This window comes from Saimiri boliviensis, chromosome 8 (genome assembly GCF_048565385.1).
Source record: "Saimiri boliviensis isolate mSaiBol1 chromosome 8, mSaiBol1.pri, whole genome shotgun sequence".
NCBI lineage: Eukaryota > Metazoa > Chordata > Mammalia > Primates > Cebidae > Saimiri > Saimiri boliviensis.
Window position 1 is genome coordinate 22,958,683 of NC_133456.1, and position 17,009 is coordinate 22,975,691.

The window sequence follows — 17,009 nt, forward strand, 5'->3', positions numbered from 1 at the left end:
ATCAATCACTAGGGCTGGGGGGGACAGTCCTCAGGGGTCCTCTGTGACTCCTTCTCTCTGGTCTCTACCCAAACTCGGGAACCCTCCAACTTTACTGAGCAGGGGATGGCAGTGGGACCGGGGGGGACAGGAGCGTGCGCGAGCAGACACGGACACCCAGCTCTTGGGGGCGCCGTGCACGGTGTCAGGCTGGGCTGATCACCCTCTAAGGCCCTGGCAGCCTGAGTTGCTGACTTGGTTCTTTAATCCACCGAAGGATGAATTATTGAACCAGCCACTGTCCTTAGCAACCGCGTGGCCCCTGACCCCACAGAGCTTACCCACCAACCTCCCTGAGGGAGCAGACCTCAATGAAGGCGTCATAAAAATACGTGAAGGACAGAAAAGGCCAGGGGCTGAGGAAGATGACGGGGAACGGCTGCGGATGGAGGTGGGGCCTCCCTGAAGAAGTAGGGATCTGGGGAGACCAGAAGGGTGAATGCGGATTGGCCAGAAGTAGGCTTGGAGTCAGTGGAGGGAGGCGCATGCCCAAAGGGCCTGAGGAGGGGAGACCTGGAGGGTCAGTGTGGCTGCAGCAGAGGACGGGGAAGGGCCTGGTCACTCAGGGTCATGACGGTCACCAGAGGAGGTGACGGGAGAGTTGTGAGCTGGGAAGCCCCAGGTGGGATCTGCGTGTTAAAAAGCTTAACCTGGCACTGTGTGGTCAGTGGTTCTGAGGGGGCTGGGACACCAGTCAGGAGGCCAGGACAGCTGCCCAGGGGCGGCACTGGGGCTGGGCTGGGTGGTGGGTGCAGCTGGAGAGGAGCGGGTGGGTCTGAGCCACGTGGAGCTGAGACTTAGCAGGACTCGGTGTGCACAGGTGGGAGGGCTTTTCACTTGCCCCTCCTCCCTGACCCCTCCTCACTGGCCCCACCACATCCGTTCTGGTTCCAACTTGCTCGTCCCCGTGCAGGCAGCTCAGACAAGCCAAGCTTGTGCCCAGCCCTGTGGTTTTGCTATGGGGGTTGCCCCTGCCCTGTATTGTACAAGTCACTGGCCCCACCTTGCCACTCAGGCCTCAATTCCAGGGTCATCCCCCAGAGGAGCTTCCTGTGATGGGCTGATTGCGAACCCCATTCACATGTTGATGTCCAGACCCCCAGAGTTCCTCACAATGTGACTTTATTTAGCGATGGAAGCTTTAACAAGGTAATCAAGTTAAAATGAGGTCTTTAGGGTGGGCCGTAATGCAGTGTGACTGGCGTCCTTCTAAGGAGAGATTAGGACAGAGACATGCATACAGGGAAGACCACGTGAAGATACAGGGGGAAGGCAGCCCTGCCTGCCAGCCCAGCAGAGAGACCGCAGGAGAAGCCAGTGCTGCCGGCGCCGCACTCTGGACCTTCAGTCTCCAGAGCTGTGGGAGACAAATGCCTGTTGCTGAAGCCCCGGGGCCGTGGTGCTTGTCACAGCAGCCTGAGCTGACTCACACAGTCCCTGACCCTCCCCTCCTCCACCCGCTTCGTTCCTGGTGGTCAACAGTGTCCTGCACTGGGAGTCAGCCCACGAGGGCAGGGTCTCTGCCTTGGATCAGCTGCCTCCCTCATGCCCAGGGCAGCAGGGCACTCTCTGGGCACAGGACAGAATTTGGCTGAAGAAAGAAAAGCCAATGGTTATTTCTGACAGAAAATAATGAATAGGCAAAATGAAGAGTCTAAAGACTCTGTCCGCGCCTTCCTGGGTCTCTGAAATGGCTAACCTCAGTCCTCTCAGGAGAAGCCCCCACCCCCAACTCAGAGCAGATTCTGATAGTCCCTCCTGTGCCTGCCTAGTCACAAAGAAGCCACTACCCTTCCTGGGCCAGGTCCTCTGCCTGGCTCAGAGAGACTGGGTGCCATCACTGCCCACAAGGAGCCCTGCCATCCAGCCCCTAGACACTGTTCTCTGGAGAATCGACTCCTCCACTTCTGGTCCACGTGTCAGCTAGGACCAGAGGTGGGAATGCTTTAGCCAATTCTGGCTAATCAGAGTGGCAGTGATTGGTCCAGAGTACTCACATGACCTAGGCTGGCCAGTCAGCATACTCCATGTCCCGGTACCAGTGACTGGCTCTGGAATGGGCCTGGCCTGTGTTGGAACTCCTGGGAAAGAGTCAGCGTTTCTGTTGGGGGTGATTGGGAGGATAGGAGCTAATCCTGATGATGATGGTAGCTGTCTTGCTACCTTGTGGGAAGAATGTCTGAAATCAGAGCCAGCTAGGAGAGTCAAGATAAGAGACAGAAAGAAAGAGATTCCAGATATCATGACTGGAGCTCCTAGATCTAGCTGTGCCTGAAGCTATATACACTTGAGATTTTTACTTGATAAATAAGTGCCATTCCTACTTTTCTTTTGGCATAAGGCAGTGTGAATGGTTTTAGCCATTAGGAACTAAAAAAATCAAGGATAATATAGAAATCCCTCCAACCAAAGGAAGCATACTTTTATTTTTTGCCATTTTTTTTCTGCACAAGATTACCTCGACTGTCTGAATCCTAGGCTGTACCGTCAAAACAATCTGGAGATCATGATGCCCACCCCCTGTGTCCTCCAGAGCTCCCTGGCTTGGGTCTGCAGAACCGCGTCCCTGACTCTAGGCCAGGCCATGTGTAAGTCCTGGCACTGGCTTTTCCGGAGGTACGGGACAAGCCAGGCCTCCACCCAGGAACTAGCCTCCCCTTCGATGACTCCTTGCGGGTAAGCAGCTTATCCTTATGTGAGGAGAGAGATTCTCTCTTTGGATGAGACCACCTTAAATAAGGAAAACCACCATGCGCCAGGCCCTTTGACTTTCCGAAAACCGCTACACTACATAAAAAACACCGAGCGCCTGGCTCAGCGGCCCAGTGCCTGCCTTCCACCGTCTCTTTGCCTGGTGCTGAGCTGTAGCTTTTATGTTTCTTGAATTTTCATTTCTAAGGGGAAGTTCATGAGGTGGACGTTTGTTGTTTCTGTCTGACCTGCATCCTTTTCTGTCTCCTCATAACAGCGCCAACCTTCCTTTTGGGAGCTGTCCCACCTCTGTGGCCACCCAGCTCTTGGCCCACTTCAGGGCTGCGTGTGTGCCCTGGTCCAGGCCAACGGGAGTATCCTAGTAGCCTGGTCCTGGTCTCGGCCTAGAGGTGGGGCTGTGACCCAGGCGGAGCCAATCCGTGTTCTTTCCTGGGACTTGATCTGCAGGGGCTGGGAAGCAGAATGGTGGGTCACAGAATTTGAAAGTCCCTGCAGCCTCCTTCCCAGCTATGCGGAGCAGGAGTAGAACCAGGCAGGGACAAGCAGAGATACAGATAGATAAAGAGTGCTGGAGGCATGGGGGTCAAAAGCCCATCTGAGGAGTGTACAGCAGACACAGGCACACCCCACAGGTGGCAGTGCCTCCCACAGGCCAGGGCCAGCTGACAATGACATTTAAGGAGGGCTTACTATGTGCCAGGTATCATTCTAAATGCTTTCTATCTATTATCTCATTTGATTCTTACCCTGTGAGGTCGGTACTAAAATTAACCCATTCTCCAGATAAGAAAACCGAGGCATAAGCAAGTTGAGTTGCAGCTTCCCAAGAAGCATCAAGACACCAAGAAAATGTGCAACATACATAGGTTGGCAGATGAGACAGGTCATGGCCAAGGGTGACTGGTCTGGCACTTTAAGCCACCCCATGTCCTGTGTGGCCGCCTCCGGCCTGAAAAGGCTGATACTTATTTCCAACCCACCTGTGGGAAGTAGCAGAAAGAGCCACAGACTTGTGGACTGAATCCAGCCTGGCTGTGCCCCTGACTTACTGGGTGAGCCTGGGCGGGTCGCCGTCCCTCTCTAGGCTCCTTCCTTCTCTGAAGGATGCATTTATTGCACGTATTAGCTTGTGCAGTCAAGGGCCCTCTCTCTGGGAGGGGCACAAAGCCCCAGGCTCTAGAGAGGTTATATCTCTGAGCTGTCAGCCCAAAGCGTGAGGCCAGGCTCTGTCCTCCAAGCAGAGCATCGGGGGGCATGGGTTTGAAGGAGGGCAGGTTACTCTGGGGACACCACTGATCGGCCACCTTGACAGACAGCCCATGGCTCCTCCTCCACTACCTCCTTGCTCTCCAAGGCCTGCTCTTTTGTGATCCTGCCCTGGACAGGCCTTGCTTTTCTGGAGAGACAGAAATGAATGTCCCTGCTTCATTCTGACTTTCTTTTATTTATTTATTTTTTTTTGAGATGGAGTCTCGCTCTGTCACTCAGGCTGGAGTGCAGTGGTGCAATCTTGGCTCACGGCAACCTCCGCCTCCCGGGTTCAAGCAATTCTCCTGCCTCAGCTTCCCGAGTAGCTGGGATTGTAGGCATATGCCAGGAAGCCCGGCTAATTTTTATATTTTTGGTAGAGACCTCATGTTGGTCAGGCTGGTCTTGAATTCCTGACCTCGGGTGATCTGCCCACCTTGGCCACCCAAAGGGCTGGGATTACGCGCCTGGTCTACTCTGACTTTCATGTTGCGGAGGCCACAGGCTTGAAGCAGCACTGAGAAGACCCATCTTGGAGCCCACTCCCAGGGAAGACAGGACCCCACTGTGCTCAAACCACTGCTAGGTGAGCTCACTACAACTTGCTGCTGGAAATACTCCTTGCGGAGAAATCTACCGCTAGCGCTGCCTTTGCGGCCGCCCTCAGAACATCATCCTCACACAGGTGCGCTCTGACTGCCCGTGTTCGAAGCCTGGCCATGGGGCACAGCCTTGAATGGCGCGGCAAGGGGTGTCGAGGCTGTGGCAAGAAACTGCAGTGGAACTGGCAGCTTTGCCAACTCTGGTGACAATTTCAGGGTGACGTCTCGGGAGTTCAATGGTTTGGTGACCCCGCCTCAAGTCTTCCTGTGCCCCAGTGGGACCCTGAGGAGCAAGGAGAAACCCATTCACCACAGAGCCTCCTGCTTGGCCTGGGGGGCCCTTTGCTGAGATGGGCTCTCTGGAGTCTGTCCCTACAGCCGCGTGAGATCTGAGTCCGTGGGAACATTTTCACTCACCTCCGAGGTCCTGGCACCATCTGGCCCAGGTTCCTCTTCCTTGCCCACAGCCAGCTGAGAGCGCTCTGTCAATTCCAGGGAGAAGTTTGGATGTGGCCATCCTGCCCAGTCCCCTTAGTATTGAGGTGACAATACCAAGGCTTGTTCTGGGTGCCCCCTCTGCTCCTCCACCCTGAGAAAGGTCCTCATTGTCCTCTAGTGCTGCACCAGCTCTGTTTCGGCCACAAATCCCGAGCTTCTTCTGTTGGGGAGGGCTCTAACTTAGAACAGAGAATGGCTGGCAGAGGCTCTCCCTGTTCCAAGTGAGGCGTCCAGGCATGGGGCCAGTGGCCCATCCCTTCTAGGCACTGACGGTCTCTCGCTGGACATAGCAGCCTCCTCACCAGCCTTCTAGCCTCCTGCCTTCCCCACTGCCTCCCTTCCTGCCCAGTCAGTCCTCCATGGACAGCTGGAGGGGTCTTTAGGAAGCTCAACTCTGACCACTTCACTCTCTGCCTCGAGCCCTTCTCTGCCTTGCTCTCTGGGCCAGAGGCTTCATGCATCAGCCTGGCGTTCAGGGTCCTCTGCCAGCCCCTCTAGCTGCCTACCCTGTCTTTATCCACCACAAACCCTTCAGTCACAATAAAAAATCTTCTTCCCAAGCAGTCCCAAGGCCCTTCATACCTCTGAGTGTCCGCACTCACTGGAACCCAGATCTGCAATGTCTGAGAAAACTCCTACTCATCCTTCAACACCCAGCTCAGATACGGCATTTACCCAAGGGATGCCCAAACTTCCTCTTTGCTTGCCCCCAAACTGTGGCGCTGTTGGAGCCTTGCTGCACCCAACTGAAACTGTCCATTTGCCTACTGGGTCCCTGTGGACAGAGGGCTTTCTGGGGTCCGGCCTGTGGATATTAGCAACACCAACCACCACCATGATAAGTATTTATAAGGCATGCTTTACATGACAGGTATTGTGATAAGGGATAAATAATAAGTTTCTGCAAGTATCCACTTCATGCCTGAGGAAACTGAGACTCATAGAAGTGAAGGGACAGCTGCAGCTCCTACCGCACATGTAGAAGAGCTGGGAATGATAGCCAGGTTGGGCTGGGCCTCCTGAGCCTGGGCACCCCCCCCCCCCGCCACCGAGCCCCCTGTGTATCCTGAGGGCCCGGGGCATGCAGTGGGTGCCCAGGTGGGCCTGCCTCTTTGTGAGCCTGGGTATTGTTTCTGGAGGAAAGGCCTCTGTTCCCACCAAGGCCACCCACACACCCACCTCCAAGGACAATGGAATCCGAGGCCTCCTAGCTTCAGACGGTGCCCCATGACCCCTCTGCTCACCCCCACCCATCTGCCTCCCTCCCGCTCCGGGCCCGCTGACTTTGGCCCACCCAAGTCAGGCCAGGCAGCAGCAATGGGGCAGAAGAAAGGAGGTAGCCCTCGGATGGCCTCATCTCTGTGTCCCATTCATGATGGCCAGCCGATTGCCCTCCCTGCTCCCTCCCCCCTCCCCAGCCTGCTTGCCTCCATCCCAGCCTTTTCATCTTCCCTGACAACAAAGCCAGAGGCCGGGCCAGGCCTCCCCCTGCTCCAGCTGAGCGGAGCTGGCCCTCTTTTTTCTGTCTTTTTGAGCACCAGCCCCTGCCTGGTGGTGCTGGCCCCAGGCTGCCTGCCCTGCCCAGGTGTCCCGAAGGCTCCATTAAGAGGGCTCAGCTGCTCCTTGGCTTCAGAGCAGGGTGGGGCCAGGCCAGGCAATTGGCTGAGACATGGGCAGCTTCAAAAGGACAAGATGCCACAAACCTAGCAGAGACCATCTACTGAGGACTCAAGGGTGACCCCTCAAGGCAGGACCAGGCCACTGGACCACTTACGGGTCTCCTTGTGCTGCAGCCCCAGGCACCATGCCCCTTTCGCTTTTGAGGATAGCATCCACTCCCATGCCTGCTGGACCATTCGTGTGTCCACACACATCTTACTGCATGCCAAGGCTGGGCTGGGTACTGGGCCACAGAAGTGCCAAGCCCTCATGCTCCCTTAGGAGGGCTCCCAGCTACAGACAGAGCCTGGGGATAACCCTCTTTTTCTGTCTGCCCTCTTCAGTGAGTGCTGAATCACCTGGATGGGCACAGGTTGGCAAGGGCACAGAGTACCCCCCGCAAACCATCCCCAAAGCACTCAGCAGGCAGGAAAAGCTGATCTCCAGACAAGCCTACTCCGTGTCTAATCAGGTTTCCTCCCAGGGCCTTCAGAGTTCAGAGTCTTGAGCCCACACAGGTAGGCTATTCCCCAGACAAGAAAAGGATTGGGTTGCAAGCTCCAGAGAGGGGCAAGGGGGTGTGTGCCTTGAATATGTCTGGGGCACAGTCCCCCTTGATTCTCCCAGGAGGATCTCATTCCCAGAGTTCGATGGGCCTTGCTCTGCTCCAGTGGTGGGTATGTGACTAAGGTTTGGCCAATCAGAGCATCAGATTGTCCTGGCCCCTGTGATGAATTCAGGGATGAACACGTTTTCGAGTTGGCTGAGTGAGGCCCCGTTCCAGGACTTCAGTGGGATGGTTCAGACGACAGATGGTCTTTCTACTGAACTGAGCTTTGAGGATATTAGCCTGGCATCCCAAGGGCTACTGGGGGAGAGAACTTGCTGGAGAGTAAAGCAGAGCTTCAGCGTATCCTGGGAATACTACGTGAGTACCTGAATCCAGCCATGTCTGAAGCTGGGCATGCCTACTCCTTTCAGTTCTAAGAACTAACTTCGTTTTCACCTAGGTCAGTTTGCATTAGGGTTTCTGGCACTCACCCAGGAGATGTGAATGATAGAAAGGAAGAAAAGAAAGAGAAAACAGAGGAGAGAAGAAAGGTGGGAGAGTGGTTGGAACTAAGTTGGGAGAAGAGCCACCTTGCTTGGGCAGGGATTGGATGACATTTTATGAATGGTGATGTCAAAATTTCCATATGAATCTGTTTGCATTACTGCAACAGAATGCCCCCATCGAATAATAGTAACGTCTACTATGAATAAAAATGTGTGTGGGGATGGACTGTTTTGTGGGATTTGCAGAAGAAGAAGAAGCTGAGTTTCTCATCTCAAGCGAGATAGTATGAGCAGAGACCAGCTGTGGGGAAGCAAGACCAGAGGCTGATGTGGCTGCGAGGGGACCAGAAGGCCCGTGGGAGGGCTGCGTGCCTCAGCAGGCGGGGCTGGGCCAGCTCCAGAAGCCCTGCAAATGCCTTTGACTCCTGGGTGCTTCTATTTCACCTGCGACTCCTACAACTCTGAAAGCAGCAGTAGCTCCTTTGTGGCCCCTCAGCACATGGCACATCTGTGCCCTAACATGTCTATTGCCATTCTGTGCCCCCAGGGATTCTGGCACGGGGCTTGGTCCATAGAAGGTACTTAGAAAATATTGTTGAATGAAATGAATAAATGTCTCCGATTGCTTACATGTTTACTGTCCTTCCTCTTAGGTTGCTGGTTAAGATGGTGGATTGACATGCTATGGGAAGCCCCTATTCCATCTACAAATATGCTGAAATGCTGGATAAAATAGAACTATTTAAAAGAATATAGAGCCAAGGTAAAAAAACGAGAAGAGGAGACCTCCAGCTTGTGTAAAAAGCAGGAGATGGAGCTGAAACGTCCGTGGAGATATTAGGGACAGGAAGACCCTGCATGGTGAGCTACAGAAGGAGGCTCCCTGCATGAGCCAGGGGCCAGCAAGGGCTGTCTTATCCACGAACAAAGATGAGAAATATTCCACCTATTGACCTTGGGATTTTGTTCCCAGGTGTGGGACTCAATCTCTCACTACCTGGGTAGCTAGGAAACTCCAAGCTAAGAATCAAATTTAAAAACTGGTCTAGAATCAGGCCCTGGTGGAGGCAGATAGAAAACTGCTCTGAAGGGAACTCAACAACCTGGTTCTGTGTGTGACTCTCAAGGATCATGGCCCTGCCAAAGAGAGGCTCACAGCCCAAAATGACAGTGCCTGCCAAGAATGCCTCATCATGGCAAAGACAGCAGGTGTAAGACATCTCAGGAAGCTCAGATACTACAGCAATCCAAAAGAGACTGTAGAATTAGTGTGGCTGAATGCTGCAGAGATCAAGGATTCGGCAGAACCCACAACACAAGGACTGACGAGGATGAAAAAGACAGTGCCGGTCTGGAAAAGAACTCAACAGAAGCCCCAGACATGAGCAGCAGAGTCATGGAGATCCCGTTTTAGGAAAGTGGCAGAGTTTGACTCAAAGTTAGGAAACTCAACGCAGTCTGAATTCAGCTGAGTTTTGGGTATGTGACTTTAGTAAAACCACTCCTAACCTCAAGGGTCTATTTTCTCATTTGAAACATATGACACAATACCAATCTTAGAGGAAAGATTAGAAGATCAGAGTAAGTCAGTGTCTGTGAAAGTGCTTTGAACACTGGGAGATGCTGGAAAAGTTTGAGTCGGGTCATTCATTATAACCAAATGACTTCAAGCTGTCATTCTCAGGAGGAGTTCAGTCATTGCTCTGTTTTTCCCCTAAAGACACATCTGCAGAGCACCTGGAGACATTCCAGAGTGATGTCACATAAGAGGGTGTGATGGGCACTACTGTGTGGGGCGTGGGGCCGTTTCCTCCCCGTAATTCCTGTAGACTACAGCCACCTAGGCCACCTGCAGAGAATGGGGCTGATTCAGTTCAACAATCAGGGACATCTGAGTTTCTGGCACTTGAAAAGCAAGAGCAGAAGTGACATTTAGCCTGCAGTCCCTCCCCAGCCGGTAAAATGTCTGGCCAATGTTTCTGGTGTGGGAGATCCAGGAGGACTTGTGTGTACTACCAAATCCAACTCGAGCGTGTGGCTTGGGGCCACCAGGCTGGGCTGTGAGTCCTGCCCTTGCCTCCTAGTCACTGTGCCACACTGGACAGCTGCTTCCTCTCTAGTCTTGGTTTTCTCGTCTGTGAAATGCTGTCAATAACACTTTTCTTTTAGACTGGATTAGAGGCACCCATGAAAAAGTGCCTGGTATGCAGCTGATGCTCAATAAATGCCTGTGACCATTCTGTCTCCTCCCCTTTCCCTTCTCAGAGTGGGGCAGGTCAGTCCACAAACCAGCAAACTCTGACCATAGAAAATGGGCAGAGGAGGTTAGCCTCCTGAGCAAGGCAGGGTTGAGGGCATTTTTCTAGAGGGGCAGAGAAATGAGCCATCCGCCTAATCACCGTGTGCCCTTCACATAGTGTCACTAGCTCTCTGATCCTCAATTTTTTCATCACTAGGTGTCTCCTTCAAAGCCTCTGCAACAGCTGCTGCTCCTTCTTCCTTACTAACAGAACCTGAGTTTTGGCCAGGCGCAGTGACTCATGCCTGTAATCACAGCACTTTGGGAGGCTGAGGCAGGAAGATCACCTGAGGTCGGGAGTTTGAGACCAGCCTGACCAACATGGTGAAACCCTGTCTCTACTAAAAATACAGAAATTAGCTGGGCATGGTGGTGCGCATCTGTAATCTCAGCTATTGGGAGGAAAATCGCTTGAACCTGTGAGGCAAAGATTGCAGAGAGACAATATAGTGCCATTGCACTCCAGTCTGGGTGACAGAGCAAGACTCCATCTCAAAAAACAAACGAACAAAAAAACGAACCCCACCGGGTATGGTGGCTCATGTCTGTAATCCCAGCACTTTGGGAAGCCAAGGCGAGCCGATCAGGAGGTCAGGAGATCCAGACCATCCTGGCTAACACAGTGAAACCTGTCTCTACCAAAAAAAAAAAAAAAAAAAAATACAAAAAAAAAAATACAAAAAATTCGCTGGGCATGGTAGCTGTCGCCTGTAGTCCCAGCTACTCGGGAGGCTGAGGCAGGAGAATTGCTTGAACCCAGAAGGTGGAGGTGGCAGTGAGCCGAGATCACCACCACTGCACTCCAGCCTGGGCAACAGAGCGAGACTCCGTCTTGTAAAAAAAAAAAAAAAAAAAAAAAAAAAAAAAAGGAAAATAGAACCCCAGTTTTGTTTGGGACTGACTGACAGGACCAGCCCTTGCAGGCTTCTTCTTATGTGGGATCAGCAGATGCAAGGCCTGGAGGCACTGCAGCCATTGTGTAACCTTGAATCAAAGCACACAGGCAGTGGGGGCAAGCCGACTTGACTTTTCTGCTTCCTGGCTGTGTGGCCTTGGGTATGTTACTTAACTTCTCTGTGCCTCATTTCTCACAATCTTTAAACTGAGGATAAAATGTCTACCTTGTGCAATCTTATGGGGTCTAAATAGTGCATTGGCTCTGAATCCACTTTTTCGGTTGTAAACGGCTATGCCAATGTTTGTAGTTACTTGTGCCATTCTGCTATAGAGGACTAGTTGTAACTTTAGAGATAAACAAAGAAGAGCCCCTTTATTTCTCCTCTTGGACCAAGTTCCAAGGCTGGATGTGGGCCTCAAGCCAACCAGCCTTGCTCTTTAGCCATCAGCTATGCAAACAGGAAGTGGCTCTCCAAACACTGCGCGCTGCAGGAGGCTGGCCCAGAGTCCGCCTCTTTGGATGCCTCCCTCTAGCCCCATGCCTTCCTATCTCCCAGCTGTGAGCTCCTCAGATGTCCAGGACAAGGCCCCCCTCCTCTGAGGAGTTAGGTTCAAGGCCACCCCTTCTGGCTGCCCTGCCGCCAGCCTGGGCCAGACCGCTGTCCTCGCAGGCCAGGGGAAGACAGGGGCCCTCACTGGGCTCTGCGCTGTCTCCTGCTCTCCCTGTCTGCCCGTCTCTTTGTCACACTGTAGCCAGGGTAACTTTTTATTGAAATGTAAATCTGCTTCTGTCACCTCCTTGCTTAAAACTTTTCCATGGCTTCACGTGCTTTCTCTTAAGGGAAAAACCGAAGTCCTTGCTGCCACCTTCCAGGCCCTAAATGGGCCTCCCTCTAGCTCTACCCCTCCAGCCACTCTGGCCTCCTTTTAGTTTTTGAACGATGCTAAGGTCCCTTCTGCCCCAGGGCTTCACCTGTACTGTTTCCATTTTCTAGAATGTTCTCTCCTCTTCTCTCTCCATCTGGCTCTATGACATCCCATCCTCAAGTTTCACTTCTTTGGGGCAGGCTGATGAGTGCCCCCCACATCCTGCCTTCTGCCACACCTTGGTTCCTGTGAAGGTCTCAGCTGCTCACAGGTGGCTGCTCAGGGTAGAGACTTCAGTCTGTCCTAGTCACATGGCTGCATCCTTGATGCCTGGGATACCCCTGGCACAGAGAAGGTGCTCAGCAAATGTGGTGTCAGGCTGGCGGCAGGCAGGGGTGCCTTGTGATTTGAAAGGGAGAGAGGCTCTGTCTACCAAGCATCTACCATGCGCCTGACAGGACCTCATGGCTTCACAGCATTCCAGCAGGCATGGACCCCAATCTGTGTTCCACCCAAGAGGAAGCAGGCTCTGCAAGGGGTGGCGACTTGCCCGAACTCACACATCTGCCAGATCCCTGCCAAGATTTGAACCTGTGTCCCAAGTCCAGCTTCCTGCCCTGGTGGAGCTAGCACAGGCACTCATTATACATCTGTTTCCTCATCTACAGAATGGAAACATAGTAGTACCCACTTCACAGGGCAGTTGGGAGGCTGAAATGAGTGAAGCCACATAAAGCACTTAGCTCAAAACCTGGCACACAGCAGTTGCTTAGTAACTGTAAGCTATTATCATTATGATCAAATCCAGGAACAAATGAGAATGAGCACATTCAAGTGCCATCTATGATTAAAAAAAATAGATAAGAAGGTCTTTGTGGGTGAACGGGATGGATGGACATCTGGCTGGCTGGGTGGGTGGGTGGGCAGCTGGATGGGTGGGTGGGTGAGTGAGTGGATGGATGGACAGGTGGGTTAGTGGATGGATGGATGGGTAGATGGATAGATGGATGGGTGGGTGGGCAGGTGGGTGGCTGGATGGGTGGATGGGTGAGTGGATGGATGGATGGGTAGATGGATATATGGATGGATGGGTGAATGGGTAGATGGATGGATGGATGAATGGGTGGGTGAGTAGATAGGTGGGTGGGTAAGTGGATGGATGGATGGGTAGATGGATGGATCGATGGGTGGGTGAATGGATGGGTAGATGGATGGATGGATGAATGGGTGGGTGGGTAGATAGGTGGGTGGGTGAGTGGATGGATGGATGGATGGTTGGATGGGTGGGTGAGTGGATGAATAAATGGATGGATGGATGAATGGGTGGGTGAATGGATGGATGGATGGGTAGATGGATAGATGGATAGATGGGTGGGTGGGTGAGTGGATGGGTGGATGGATGGATGGATGAATGGATGGGTGGGTAGAGAGATGGAAAGCAAGCAATGGAGTAGACTTATGACAGGAAATGGAGAACTGATGAAGGAATGGAAGAACACATGAATAAACCCAAGGAGAAACTGGGGAACACGAGAGCAAGTGGGAGGAGAATTGCATACCCAAAATCTGGGAGAATGGGAGCCAAATTGGGGCACCTGGGCTCAGGGCCTGCACCCCCGCTCACCTGTACTGTTGCAGCTCCGCCTCCAGCTGCCGCACCCAGCGCTGCAAGCCAGGCACCTGCCGTGCCAGCGCCTCCAGCTCTCGCACGCGGTGCAGGCTGCGCAGTACCACCTGCCGGGCCTCTTCCGCGCGCCGCCGCACCTCGGCCTGGCCTCGGCGCAGCCGCCCAGCGCGGGCCTCCGCTGCAGCCAGGGCACCCTGCGCCTGCCGCAGCTCCCGGGCCGCAGCCTCCGGCTCGCCGCGTCCAGTCTCGTGGATGCTCGCCTGGCTCTTCCAGAGCCCGACCTGAGTGGAGAGGGGAGCAGGGGATGAGTGCCCCAGCCAGATGCACGAGAAGAACGCCCGCAGGACCGCGGTCCCCATTACTGCACACCCAGAAGCGCGTGAGCAAGCTTATTGCACCGTCTGCTTCCGAGTGCCAGGCCCTCAGGCCGGGTGCATCCGAGCTCCTTTGAGCTTTAACCTTCGTCATATCCCTAGGGAGGCGGGAGCTCTAATGATTCCTCCTCGCCCCTTACCCTCCGGCGGTTTTTTCTTTTCTTTTCTTTTTTCTTTTTTTTCCTCCAGCGGTTTTTTTTTTTTTTTTTTTTTTTTTCTTCTGACAAAGGAAACTGAGACAGGACACCTGCATTCTGTTCCCTCTGTGATTCCAGTGATTTTCCATTTTCCAACCTCACTACTCTTCTCGGCCTACTTCTGTGTTGGTGGTGGTCAGCCTGCTGGTGGCCCTAGACCCCAGGAGCATCTAGGCACCCCCCACTGGCATTTCAGCCCTCCCCGTGCTTGCTCACTAGAGGCTCCTTGAGGGTGGTTTCTGTCTTGTTCACTGGTGTGTTCCCAGAGCTTAAAATAAACCTGGCACATAGTAGGTGCTCAATAAATACCTGAGCATGAGTGACGCCGGAAAACCTTTCAGGCATTCCCACGACTCCCCGTACGTTACTTGGGATTCCACATCAGGGGAGTACTCTCCAGCTTCCACCCTGGCCTACACACACACTGAAAACCACACCTTGCCGCTTCCCTGCACTCTGCAGTGTCCTGGGCTAAGGCGGGGTCATATAACAGTTTCTTCCTGGCCTGTTGTCGCCTGGGGTAGGGGCTGTTCCTTTCCTCCTCTGACTCCTGCGACCCAGCACTGCCCTTGGCGCACGGCTGGCACAGTGCTGAAGTGTTTGTCGACAGCTCCCAGATGCTGAGGCTGGGTCCCTATCTCGTCTGATGGTTCCTTCTCAATAGCCCAGAGCGGAGCGGGTCTGGTACCCGCAGGCACTTGGTGGGCCGTGAATGCCTGATCCATACTGGGAGCCACCCTGCCTATTTCTCACTGGTCTCTGTTTCTCCCGCAGAGAGCCCCATAAGTCTTTGTTGATTGAAGGAAGGAGCTGTCAGTCTACCCTAGGAGGCAGGGAGATCAGTACAAGGCCTCCACACTTTTGTCTTCTAAACCTCCTAGAAGCCTGGCAGGAAGGAGAGAGAAAAATGCTTGCTGAAAGGGAATATGTGAGACTATCCAGACAGGTGCGATTCCTGGGTTAGAAGAGGCAAGACGCAATGGGGGATATGTGTGCAGAAAAGTGTCTGAGTGTGACGGGTTTTCGGGAGTGGAATTGATTTTAAGAATAGGGTTGGGGACTGGAGTGGAATGGGGAGGAACATGGACAGGATGCAAGGGCTGAGGCGGGGGTGGAATGGTGTAGGGCTACCCTCTATCTCCCCTTCCTCTGCCTCTGTCCCGTCGGGCTCCGCAGCCTGCGAGCTTGTAGTTCGAGCCCTCTTGCAGGCGTTACCACCCCGCCTCCGTGGCCGACACGCACCTGCAGCGCTAGGCAGCGCGCATCACTGCTCTGCAGCGCAGCCCGCAGGTCCTCCACCAACTCGCGCAAGCTGCTGTTCTCCTCTTCCAGACGCGCCACGCGCTCGCAGTCTGGACCGCTGTCCGGGCCCGGAACGCAGGGTGGGCGGCGGCGGCGGCGCGGGCGACGCAAGCGGATCTGCGTCTCGATGTGCTCGCTGAGAGCGCCGCGGGGCAGCCGGGGCCCGGCACGGGTGCCGAAGTAGCCACAGAGGCGCGCGTGGAACTGGCGAAAGGTGAGCTCCGGTGGCTCAGCGCGCAGCGCCAGGAGCGCCTCTTCCTCGGTATCTGCGTCCCTATCCGTGGCCACCTCAGCGGCCGCGTCCCCAGCGGTCACATCTCTGGAGTTCGCGTCTCCTGCCGTCTCCCCGGCTGCGGTGGTCCCCTCTGCGCGCAGCCCCAACACGGCACAGAGCGCGCGGAAGTCGGCGCGGGGCAGGCGGCCGGCGCCGCGGCAGTCCAGGTGGTGGAAGACCTCCTGCAGGTACTGGTCCAGGCCGGTGGCCAGCACCACGATCTCGTTCTCCACGCCGCGGTCCAGCCCGTAGTGGTGCGCCAGGGCGCTCAACAGCCACTGAGTGCGCCGCGCAGGCCGCCGGTACGGGTCGCCTCCCGCGCCCTCCATGCCGGCCTCAGCGCTAGCGCCGCCCGGCTCCATCGCTGCGCCGCGCGCCTCGCTCCTCTGGTCCCTCCTCCGATCCCTTCGCCCCGCCACTTCCAGGGGCGGCCGCAGAGTTTCTCGAAAGGAGGGGCTTAGCGGTCGCGGTCTGGTTGGAGCGGCGCCGGGGCCCGTGTCCAGCAGCTGAGCTGGCCTCACAGGGCGTCTGGTTTACCTCAGTTGCTTTGGAGGGACCTGGGGTAGGGGGTCTAGGAGCCCCCGGGATCCCCGCGGCGCCACCAGTGCCAGGTCTACCTCCGGATCTGGCTTCTCCGCGTGACTCTCCGCTCCCCTCTCCTTACTCCAGGGACATTCCTGTCATCTGCGCTTTTCCTCCCACTCCCGGCTGTCCACTCTCAACTCCCTCCTCGCTCCGCCCCGCCTGCCTGTCGCGGAGAGTTAGCCCCAGACCCGGGAGAGGGGCAGGCGCGGGATCTGAAGCCCAAGAGGGCCTGGGGGGGGGGGCCTAGTCCAGTTGCTGGGGATGTGCCCCCACGTCCAAGCGTCACTCTTCCCCCCTCCCCGAAAGGCCTTTCGAGGGTTGCCTGGCAAGCCTGCTCTGGCTACCCTGTAGCCATAGGTGTGGAAAAGCTTCCCCTCCGTTTACATTCAGCTACCGGGTTTCTGAATCCACTTCTTGTGCTACCATTGACCGTGCAAAGAGTCCCACGCAGTGACAGGGAAAGAAAGGGAAACAGGCTTCGAGAGGCGAGGGGTCTAGGTTAGGGGCACCCCGCTGGTGAGAAGCCAATCTGAGACTAGTCCTGTGCTAACTGCTCTGTCGCTCCCCGACCCCCTCCCCCGTCCCTGTTGGGGGTGGGGATAGGACTTTCGGGAAAATGGTGTCTCTGGCCCTGCCACCTTTGTGCCTGCGGATGGTGACTTGGCAATGGGATCCCAGTTCCATCTCTGAGTTGGGGCTAGGCTGACAGGATGGTGTTTGGCTGAGGTTTTTTTTTTTCTGGTGTTTTAGAACACATTTCTGGAAGATGAAGA

General features: G+C 54.8%; 1 protein-coding gene across 6 annotated transcripts in view; it reads right to left on the minus strand.

Moving 5' to 3' along the window:
- The window catches only part of EFCC1 (EF-hand and coiled-coil domain containing 1), a 46,358-nt gene extending 30,013 nt beyond the window's left edge, over positions 1 to 16,345 (minus strand). For all 6 annotated transcript variants that reach the window (XM_010336896.3, XM_010336895.3, XM_010336891.3 and 3 more), the window contains exons 1-2: positions 15,318 to 16,345; positions 13,502 to 13,785 (exon numbers count right to left, since the gene is read on the minus strand). In XM_010336896.3, the coding sequence (XP_010335198.2) occupies positions 13,502 to 13,785; positions 15,318 to 16,013 (980 nt within the window). In that variant the 5' untranslated portion in view covers positions 16,014 to 16,345. The remainder of the gene's footprint in view (positions 1 to 13,501; positions 13,786 to 15,317) is intronic.
- Between the last annotated feature and the right edge of the window lie 664 nt (positions 16,346 to 17,009).